The sequence below is a fragment of the Empidonax traillii genome, unplaced genomic scaffold (assembly GCF_003031625.1).
Source record: "Empidonax traillii isolate 1590-97213 ecotype Southwest subspecies unplaced genomic scaffold, ASM303162v1 scaffold196:size3368384, whole genome shotgun sequence".
NCBI classification, from domain to species: domain Eukaryota; kingdom Metazoa; phylum Chordata; class Aves; order Passeriformes; family Tyrannidae; genus Empidonax; species Empidonax traillii.
Genome location: NW_020955389.1, coordinates 2,568,042 through 2,579,515, shown reverse-complemented (window position 1 = coordinate 2,579,515; position 11,474 = coordinate 2,568,042). Strand labels below are relative to the sequence as shown.

General features: G+C 38.3%; 1 protein-coding gene across 1 annotated transcript in view; it reads left to right on the top strand.

Annotated features, from left to right (window-relative positions):
* The window catches only part of CTNNAL1 (catenin alpha like 1), a 56,430-nt gene that overhangs the window by 22,779 nt on the left and 22,177 nt on the right, over window positions 1-11,474 (top strand). Inside the window, exons 3-5 of the mRNA XM_027886905.1 lie at window positions 3,753-3,940; window positions 8,750-8,869; window positions 11,109-11,198. Coding sequence (XP_027742706.1) covers window positions 3,753-3,940; window positions 8,750-8,869; window positions 11,109-11,198 — 398 coding nt within the window. The remainder of the gene's footprint in view (window positions 1-3,752; window positions 3,941-8,749; window positions 8,870-11,108; window positions 11,199-11,474) is intronic.

Here is an 11,474-nt window from a genome sequence, read left to right as displayed (position 1 = left end):
TTCTCTGTGAGCTTTGCATTTGAGAGCCAACTGAAGACTTATATGGGAAATTCAGTATAGCAAACATGTCTGCTGCTGTTCTTTTTTGTTTGATGGGGTATTTTTGTGACAGTATTATCTCTGTGGGCAGCTCAGTGTTGGACAAGGTAAAGCAGTCCTTTGTTGCAGATAAATTCTTATGGATAAATGTCCTCTGAATTCAAATTCTGAACATGGTTGCTCAAGTGCCATTTTTAATAACTTTGGTGTTTCCAAGCAAGTAAAAAAAAGTTCCTGAACAATTATAGCCAAGAATATTGACATGTATAAAAGAGTCCTATGTTCTGGAGGCATAGGCAGCAGAAAGCCCTTGCTGTTGAGGGCAGAGTGTGTTGTAGAGCTGTTAATTATTCTTTTTAGTTGATAAATTAGATTGTGCCTTGGAAATTAAAGGGACATTTTGTTAGGCATAGAAGATAGATTTCAACACTAAAGGATTTAGAACATTAAGCATCTCAGTTGCTAAGAAAAGTAGGGAGTCTTTAAATCAATTGCATATCCTGCAGAGGCTTTGAAGGATGACAGATGTTGTATCTGCCTCTTGTGAAGGGTGTAATCAGTGATCTGAAGTGTTTCAGACTTGTTATGACTATTTCCTTGTAATAAACCTTGTAATTTGATTGACTCAAAATAGAATCATAAAACACTGCAGAGGGTCATGTAGCAGATTTTGCCTAACATTAGTCTTGCACTGTGTCAGTGTTTACAGTGACAGTATAGTAGTGGAACATAACTCAAAAGAAGTGCATTTTAGATGCCCATCTGTGATTTTTTTATCTTTTTTTTTTTTTTTCTCCCTCTAAAACTAGGAAAGACTGGTTAATTTAAAAGAGAAAGCACATGTCAGGAATAAGTTAGTGTCATAACATTTCCAGTATTCTCTGCCAGTTGACTACATAGCCCTAGAGGAAGATGTGGAGTAAAATGAAAGCAATAAATAGCTTTCTATTTTTGCCTTGTCTTTTAGTACAGAGAGGGCTAAATTAAGAAGACTGAAAAATGACAATTTAAGATGAATAAATTAAATCACAGAATAACTGAGGTTGTAAGGGACATTTTAACTTCAAGAATGGAGATCTGCCCTCCTCAGTATCAGACATTCCCCCATTTTGGTATTGTTCACGCACCTGTTGAATGTGCTGGCCCATCATCCTGGGAACAGTTTTGATGTTTCATATCATTCCCAGAGAGACACTGCTGAAAATTGACTGCCCATTGGACTTTGTACCAGTTATCACGATCCCTGAGCCCAACAGTCAGGTGCATTTTCTACCCACCATTTTTCACTTATTCAATCTGTATCTCATGATGAAGTTTTAAGGACATCGTGGGAGATCACGTCAGAGGCCTTGCTGAAGTTGAGATGTACAGCATTCATGGCTTTCTTTTTTTAAAATCGGTGCCATCTCATCATAGAAGGCATTCAGATCAATAAGGGACTATTTACCCTTGCAGGTCCATGCTGTCTCTTCCTGATTGCCTTTCTCCACTTCCTGTGGTAATGGCTTCCAGTATTATTTTAGTAATAATTGTGGAGGCTGATGTGAGGCTGACTAGCCCATAATTGCCTTAATTTTTCTTGTTACCCTTCTTGAAGATGGATGTGGCAGTTGTCTTTCTGTCATTGGAAATCTCTCCCAGTTGTCACAATCTTTCAGTCATGATAGGAGAATTACAGGGACAGTGAACTGCTTCTTTAACATGCTGAGATGTGTTTTATGGACTTGTTCATACCCAGATGGCTTCCCTAACTCAGTCTCTTTACCGTAACAGGTTTTACTCCTGATGGCTTACTCCCAGGGCTTAATTCATGTACCTGTAGTTGCAATCTACAGGCAGAGGAGGAAACCTTTCTTCTATTATCAGAAGTCTCAAATTTCTGGGGCTGTCTGGAGCTTTTGACAGGCAGATGTTGCAGGTCTTTCACATTCTCTGATAAGTTTTTGTATGAGTAGATGCTTCACCTATGACTTGACTCATCTTCAAGAAGATGAATCCCACAGCATAAGAAATGGGATAATAATGTTGTGCATCCTTTTTTGGTTCACTGTATGTTTCTACAGCATTTTGTGTTGTCACATATGTTTTGAAGTCGAAGGAAGAGATTGGGATCAATTTCCTGACAAAGGTGAACAAGTAGACATTGGCATGAACCGAAACGAGTCGGACCGTGGAGAAGGCAATGGCCAAGTGTGTTTTGCTGTTAAATGGTCTCATTGCCTGACTGGAGACTTGTCCTACAGATTCACTTAGTGTACCTGGCTGCCCTTGGTGATAGAATAGTAGCTGTACTTTTATAATTCTTCTTGTTCATTTTTAGGCCCTTAAACTGGGGAGCTCACCATCTCAGACTGTACTCTGTTTATCATGTTTGCATACTTACACTAGAGTGACACTGATTATTTTGAGCGTGTGTGTTATGACCTGGCCTGGTCCTGGCAAAAGTATTGGAAGTTTCATGCCATAATGCAGTACCTGTTTAGGCAACTTAAGAACCCAAGGGATTACAGTTATCAGAGGAGAGAAATCAATACATGAACGCTGTGGAGCTCTGTGGTTTGAAGGACTGTCAGGCCTTGTTCTATAGTATTTGTGTGTGGTATTTGTGGAGTACCAGAATAATGCACCCTCGGGTTTTTCATATAGGAACAGTGGCTTTATCAGGCTTGGAGTATTTTGTCTCTTTAGGTGAATTACCTGAGCTGAGGTTTTGAAGATGAGTCTTAGGGAACTTTTTCAGATGTCCTAGATTTTATATTCAAGGATGATCTATAGGTCAGTTGTAGGTTGATCATCTTGTCTTGCATGCTAACCAAAAGCATGTCTGAGAGCTTGCCTGAGTTCATTCTCCCAGCAGCCCTTCTGTGATAATGGAATAGGAAGCTACCCTGTCTTTCCTCTGTTGTGCTATTATCTAGTGTACTCCAGAAGATTCAATTGGATAAGGTCTGTGATTTTTCTCAGATAAGCAGATGCATTGGCTGCACTGGATGTAGAATTTTTGACTGCATAAGAAATAAAAGTGGTCAGTTAAGCCTACTAGCTATTTAACTAAATGCAAGTTGAATTAGAAGATAATGATGAACTGAAAATCAGTGCATTTTTGCCTTTTTTTTGTCTCCTCTCTCTGTCAACATACTGTTTAGTGTCTCTCCTTTGAATAAAAAGTGCAGTAGTCTCACTATAATGCTTCAGTTATAATTTATAAAGTTACTGGAATCTCTATTATTCATGCCTGAAGACTTCTACAGGAATAGGAAATCTATAAATTATGGGAATGCTAACTGAAATTTGGAAAGTGAAGGGGAATTTGTAGTTCTTCCTTCTGTGCTGCATTCCACTCTTTCAGTGGGTTGATGCTGCAAGTGTGGACACTGATTTGACTTTTGTTATTAAAATCAGAAAAATATCTCCCGTTAATTTCTCCCTCCACACTCCCCAACTCCACTCCCCACTCAAATATCTGTAGACTACTGTAAAAAAAATTGGTGTATGTTACAGATGGAAGAATAAGATAGTACTGAGTAGTAGCCCAAATTTAAATATGGAGAGGGTGCCACCAGCAGTCAGTAAAAGGAAGTGAAGTGAAATAAAAAAGAGCTGTAGGTAGCTCTGAAATAGTTTCATCCCTCAAAGGTAAAAGTTAAGAATGCTTAATGGCCCAGTATCTGTTTTCTAGGTATGAAAAATTAATTTATTTTTTTTTCCTCTAGGTGAAACAATTGCACAGCTTACAGATGTGGCAAGCTTGGATCATCCGGAATCTGATAGCCACATAACAATCTTTACGGACAAAACGGGTGTGGTAAAAGCTGCAAGATTGTTACTTTCTTCTGTCACAAAGGTGCTGGTGTTAGCAGACAGAATTGTTATAAAGCAAATTATAACTTCCAGAAACAAGGTATTTGTAGCTTCTTTTCTATTTTGTTTAACTGATACCTGCAGTCAGTGCAAAAGAGTGGTGGTAAATGAAGTGGTATTTTCATTGTATCTCTAGGGGAAGTCTAAAATAAAAAGATAAAAATCAATGTCTTATGCATGTTTATCTATCAGGTATCTGAAAGGGGGTGACTGTAAGTCAGTAGTATTAAAATAACAATTTTCAGTGACTGCATTTTATGTGACCCATATTTATCGCTCTGTTGACTTAGCATGCTGTAGAAGATACTGTGTTACTACTTATTTAACTTCAGGTTTACTTCTACATACAAGTGTGTCTGTCTGTAAAATGGTCAATAAAAGGTTCTACTTGCTAATGACAGGATGTTTGTACTGTCAGGATCAAGACAAAGAGAGCATTATGGATGTGTCTAAGCAAAAAGCTGTGAGGAATGCATATGAAAGTCTGTGCTATGGATGTGAGGCTTGCAGATCAGAAGCTTTTTATGCAGTTTAACTTAGGTCTTGAAACTTACCATGAATGTACTTAGTTGGTTTAAATAATGTATGAAGGCCCATTTAAACTCAAATGTAATCCATTTCATACAGTGCAGACTTCACTGTCTTGCCTGTAGGATAATCTTCCATTTCTTTTTCTCCACAATGTGCTAAAACAAAAATAGAAAAACCTCATGTTTGAAAAATGAGAACCTGATAAAACCTGTGTTTTTCCATTAATTTGGAACTCACAATCCAGAGCAGTGCCCCCCTTTCCTCTTTTGACTCCTCGTGATGTTGCTATTCTTCTGTCCCAATTTGCTTTCCAGATGTGCTGGTCTCTATTTTGCAGCTCCTAGATCCAAGACACTTATATGAGTCCAGGATTCAAAACCAGTGAAAATAATCTGCTTCTTGTCTGGCTGGCGACTGGGCAGCTCTTACTTGCTGTGTTTGTGCTGTTTTCTTAGCCCAGTGGTCGGTTAAGGTGGCAGCATTTTCATCTATATCAGTTTGATGAAGTTATTTGCAGCTTTGGTCTTTTCTTGCCCCGGAGACGAGAATGGTGTATTTATTACCTTTTGCTGCTTTTCTGCTGTCATCTGCAGCCTACAGTGCAATGATCCTAATTACTATACCTTTCCAAAAGTGACTGGTGGAAAGGGGGTTAGGTTACAGAGCAACTGTGCAAGTGTATATATCATGAAAGGATAAGGAAGAATATATCATTTCAGCAGCAAGCGTGGTTTCTGATAATGTTAAATATGTATGAAAATATTGTCATATGTACACTCATGTGAATATAATAAGCATAGGTGCAGCATTTAATTTTGAAGGTATTTCAAGCGAAGTCTTATATTCCAGAGCAAGCAATCTGACTCTGACTCCCATAGTCATAGAATCACAGACTATCCTGAGTTGGAAGGGACCCACAAGGATCGTGGAAGCCCACCTCCTGGCCCTGCACAGGACAACCCCAAGAACCACACCATGTTCCTGAGTGCTTTGTCCAAACACTTCTTGAACTCAAGGGAGGCTTGGTGCTGTGACCACATCCATGGGGAGCCTGTTCCAGTGCCCAGCCACCCTCTGGATGGAAAACCTTTTCCTAATATCCAGCCTAAACCTCCCCTGCCATAGCTTGATGTTATTCTCTCAGGTCCTGTCACTGGTCACCAGACAGAATAGATCAGTGCCTGCTCTTGCACTTCTGCTCTAGTGGAAGTCGTAACTGCAATGGGGTCTCCCCTCAGTCTCTTCTCTAGCCAGAACAGACCAAGTGACCTCAGCCCCTTCTCATACGGCTTCCCCTCAAGGCCCTTCACAGTCTTTGTTGCCCTCCTTTGGACACCCTCTAAGAGCTTAATATCTGTTTTATATTGTGGTGCCTGAGATTGCACACAGTTTTCAAGGTGAGGCTGCCCCAGTGCAGAGCAGAGCAGGACAATCACCCCCCTCGATCAGTTGGCAATGTTTTGCCTGATGCCCCTCAGTGTTTGCGGGCTTTTGAGTTTTACTGCATTCTCATTTTCTGTGCATAGTGCACTTGTACTTGAGAAAGTCGGCTTCTGTTTATGGTACCAGTAGGGCAATTCACATTTCTAGGACCAAATTAAACAAATGGTGGTCTCTCATAAAGGCCTGATATTTATATATGCCCTGATTTCTATAGAGTACATTCCTGAAAAGTGTGTGAGGCTCTATGATGGATAGCAAAGCAGTTCTTCCAGTAAGAAATGTTGTGGTAGAGGGTTGGTATGGGCAGGGACTTAAGAAGTGCACACATATACTCAGAGACAGTGTAGTATAATATGGCATAGAGGGTGGAAAGGTAGGATCATCAGTACTGCCAACTGGAACAGACTCTGGTTTCTTGACGTGAGTCACTGCTCTAGAAGATCTCAACTCCATTTTTTTCTTAGAGACTGAATGTTAAACTTTTACTGCCTTTTATTTTTTTGGCTGTAGCACTTTCTCAAAACCTTTTATTTTCATGGTCATCATCATCTTCCTCATGTGAATTAAGAGTGAACCAAGGGCAGAAATGGCTTAGGGGTTGGACATCCAACTGCACAGAATGATGAAGTGATTGAGATCTTCTGGAATGGTGATCAGCTCCAGAACCCAACCTCTAGTTGATGGTCCCAATGATCTTGTTTCTGCTTCTGCATCCTCTACCATATATACTGTCCTTGTGTTCTCAGGTTGTGTGCATTTGTTCTGTCCCTGCCTACATCTTTCCACCGTATAAAATTAGCTTCCCTGTCCACCGGACTTAGTCACTGCATCAGTGAGCTTAAGGTCTTGCTCCGCTTGCTGTCACCAGTCAGGTTAGGAGCGCGAGAACAATGAGCAGGGAAGTGACAGGTAGTGGGGGAGCGTCTGCACTGTGCAGATTGGATCAAAATATGGATGTGCCCTGAAGTGCTGTCAGCCTACAACTGCTGTCTGAAAGGCAACATTCATAGTGCAGCCATAGCTGTGCAATACTAGGTGCTAATTTAGATATTAGTAGGAACTTAAAGCCTTATTTTGTTACATATTTTTAATCTTGTATTTAAAAATGTACATTTTCATATTGAAGAACTATTAAAATGAAAAATTCTGAAGATATCACAGGTATTTTGCATTGTAGCAGCTTCTTGAATAAGCTTTAGACAAATTTAGAGCTGTCTGTACAGTTTCTTGGAATGTCAGCTCTGCCTGGGATGTCTAGAATTATTAGATTTAATGGAGATGCATGTGCTTTCACTGAAATTTTTGACAAGATTTGTCATGAGAGAAACACTTGCTCTAGGGTAACTGTAAGAGAGTTGTTTGCAACTGCAACCATAATCTTGAAATACTATACTTGCTTAAACTAAGAATGGTAGAGCATAATTAATTTTTTATGCATTCTTAGAAGAGAAAGTTGGACCTCAACTTGTATGTTGGGTTTTTTTCCCCATGCTCTCTTTTCCACATCCTCACTCTCCCAGTCCTGTGGTTCTCACCTTCCACTCTCATACTGCGATTTCCACATCTTTCTCTTTGTGCACCTTCCTTCCAAGTTCTTTATAACCCATCCTTACTCATGCATCAGACACCTGAATCAGAAAAGTCCTTGTTTCTACAGTCTTTGTGGAACTGGCAGCATAACATTATATACTCAGATACAGTGGTCTAATATTGCATGATAAAGGAGTCAGTTCCACAGTAGTCACAGGATTTAATGGAACCTTTGCTTTGCGTAGGTTATAGCTGAGACTGAGCAGCTGCTCTACCACAAAGGAATGGGTTTTTCTAGGAGAGTTTGCCAGAGTTACAGGAAGGGGATAGCTTGTCATAATCAGGTATATAGACTGCTTTTTTTTAGTTGGGGGAAAGATAACTTTTGGCATAGGAAAGGAAAAATAACTTAAAGTTTCTCCCTTTCAAGTACAGTTTGTTGAATTTTTATGTGGTATCTTATCTCCAGTGTGAAAAACAATAAATAACTTCTTTGACTGTTTTCCCTTCTGAAGATTTTTAGTGCATTTGAAAGGTCACTTTGAGATTAGCAAGTATATGTCTAACCTGAAAAACCCTGATGTTAATCCATGTTATAAACCATATTGTAATGACTTCACAGGATAGCGTCAGTAATTTATAAGCTATATGATATTTTTTGCTGAATGTTTTAAAAAATGCTGATTTTACATGCTTTAATGTATTGTAAGAGCTTGATAAAACTTGGATATATTTAGTTCTTTGTTTTATATACAATTAATAAAAATCTCAAAAGTTAGAGAAAGTGGCTATGGATAGGATAAAATGCTGTATTGACTAATTTCTAACTTTATTGTTTGCTTTTGTTGAATTCTATTGCCTTTTTTTTTAATGCACAGAGCCTTTGAAACACCTGTCTTTGCAACTGTGATTTTAGACTTTGAAAGTTACACATCTGAAATAGAACTTCGAAATTGAGAGTTACAACACAGAGATTTAATGTGTATATTTCAAGCACTTGTTACTTGTCATATTAAATTTTAAAACACATTTTTTCTTAAATCTGGAAGCTGAATCCTGTTATAGCTGAATACTATTAGTCTTGATACTGGGAGGAAGGAGGAAATGTTTTCTGAGGGCTGACAAAAGGTGACTCATTTTGAATGAAGCATGATTATTAATTTATACTTGATTTCCAGCTGTGGAGTTATTAATGCTGTTGAGTTATTAATGCTTAAATAGTAACAAAATGTATGCATTTTAAACTACACAATTCAGAAGTTTCTGTAAATAGTAGTATTCCTAGGATAATAATGTTTTCTGTTTAGCATCTTGATAATCTGCAGTGTTTTCCCTTATCTTGTAGGTTCTTGCAACAATGGAACAACTAGAAAAAGTCAGTAGTTTCCAGGAGTTTGTACAAATATTCAGCCAGTTTGGAAATGAAATGGTAGAGTTTGCCCATTTAACTGGAGATCGGCAAAATGTAAGTATTAATAAAAGGTTGTGAGGGATGTTGCACAGTGTAATTTTTATCTTATTAACTGAAAGATTTGGGTTCTTCTGGGATGATTAATGAAACAAAACAATTGCTGGTGTCCTGTCTTGGGAACCTAACCTCTCCTTTCTCCACCCAAAGTACATCCTTTGATTTCAATGCTCAGCCCGAGAAATACCACTGCACTGTTAGATCTGCATATCTTCCAGGTGCCTGGTTGCATGTTATTTGTGGTGTCCTTTGATTTCAATCACTGTCTTTTGACTCTAACTTTTCTGGCTCTTTACATTGGTAGAGAATTTGTGTGTTGTTACTTGACAGAAATATTTGATGTTTGCACATAGTGAAGGGGACTTGAAAGCAGAGTAATTATCTTAGAAAACTCCAAACGTGAAATCCTTAGATTCTAATAAAGCATCTGCTTGGTGGCTTGTTAGGGTTTGGTTTTTATTATTATTATGCAATATTTTTCTAGGTTTAGGTGAAAATCTTCTTATATTAGGGCAATGATTTTTTAGTTCTCACATGCAGCTGCTCTGTCAAAACCTTTCATTCATGCAGGAAGCTTTTTTCCCTGCAACTTCCATGTAAATAAAGGGTTTGATGAGGCTTAAGACTTCTGCTGTGAGCTCAGGTTGCTTTCCCTTGACATTCCAATCTGCTATTCAGAACTGAACCAGGGTTTGATATAGATATAGAGAGTCCTTAATATCCAGCAAATTTCAGAATCCAATTTCTATAAACAATTGGCCAACTTCATGTGTTTCCTTTCACTGTTGATGTGTGCTGAGTCTGCTAAAGTACATGTGCAATCTCAAGGAACCACTTCTCGGAAAACTGCATGTAATTGAAGGAAATGAACTCTCTGCTCGGAAATGAACTCTCTTTATTTTTCCCTGAAGTAGTGATAGCAGTTGTGCCTTTGAAAGGACATTACTAGTAAGTGATACTGTTTTCAAGTATTTTGGGTTTTCAGTGTTAACTCCTCTTCTGCTCTCCCCCCTTTCCTACTTGACTCTTTTGGAAAGACTGTTTCATTACCACTTTTTAAATTATATCTGCTTTCTTGATATGCTCAGTTTACAGTGTGTAGGCTGATACGTGGCATTGCTAGCCCTATTGTGAGGAAATATCCTTCAAAGTACTTCTAAGTATGCTGGAAACTCCTGAGTGTCATCAGATTTATTGTAGTATAATGTCAGAATTTCAGAAATTAACTGTTTTGTTGTTTGATTGGGTTTTGTTTTGGGTTTTTGGTGGGTTTTTTTTGTTTGTTTGTTTGTTTGGTTTTTTATGTGGTGACTTTGATCTTAAAGATTTTCTGTAGTTGCTAAAAACAAATTTTATAAAAATGTCAAAACAGATTGCTGCAGTGATTTATCTGTGTACTTTTTTTTTTTTTTTAATGTGGGGTAAATTAGGATTAATTCTGTTATGTAAATTGTTCCCTTTTCAGCCAGTCCCATTCAGTTGCCTCAGATAGCACTCAGCTATCTTTGTGAGCAGTGAGAAGATTGTACTTGTAGCTTTCAAAGTTCTTCCTATTGCTATACATTCTTATATGCTGAGGGATTCATGTCTTTCTTGTCTTCTTCCCCCACATCCCAGTCCGGAGTCTAAATTCTTCTTTTTTGATGAACTTTGCTGGAGTGTTAGTTCAGTTTTGCAGGTATATCCATCTCCCTGGACAGTTCTTGGTGAGTTTATGTACTCAATGCAGAGCAATACAGAGGAATTGCTTTTTTAGCCTGTTAAGACTTTCTTTATTACTTCTATGTAGCAAATATAACACTCAAGTAGATTTCGTTTATATTTCCTTCACTGCAGTAGAGTGAAAAGCAGGTCTTCTCTGTCTCTGCCTTACCCTCTCCCCCATTTCAGAAAATATTTTCAGTCAGGTATTCTTTTCCCTTCGTTTTTCTGTTTTATGAATAATGCTATATGATAAAGATAGCAAAATTAGCAACAGTTTACATAACATGCTCTGAGATCTTCCTTCTTTGAAATCTGAATTGAATAGAGCCAAGAATAAATGCATAAATTAAAATCTCTCTGAAAAGCAAGTTCTAGATCATGAGTTAGGCTGAAAATAGCAATTGTCAGACATTGGGAAGCTTTCTCACAACCCATTCATCTGCTAGAGAGTTTCCTTTTTGCAGTCTCACAAGCAGTTAGTATTTTAGATACTGTGTAGTATTCAGGTCATTTTCTTTCTTTTGATGTTTAGGATTTAAAGGATGAGAAGAAAAAGGCTAGAATGGCAGCATCTAGGGCTGTTCTTGAGAAGTGCACCATGATGCTCCTGACTGCTTCAAAGGTGAGTGAGCATGTGCACTCTTACACAACTTGGCTGAATCACAGAGCATGACATCTGGCAGCATAGCCAGCTCTCCTCTCTCAGCCCCAGTTTAAACTTTGTGCTAAAGAAGGGTGTAAGAGCAAAGAATGTGTAAAGAAAATTTTTATATTCTCAGTAGTGGTGTGAATTCTACATAACAGCAGTTTAACAGAAAGAATTCATCATACTCTAACACATTTTTTAGACTTGCCTTAATAGGGAACCTTCATTTCAATATACTGCATGTGTATAGTC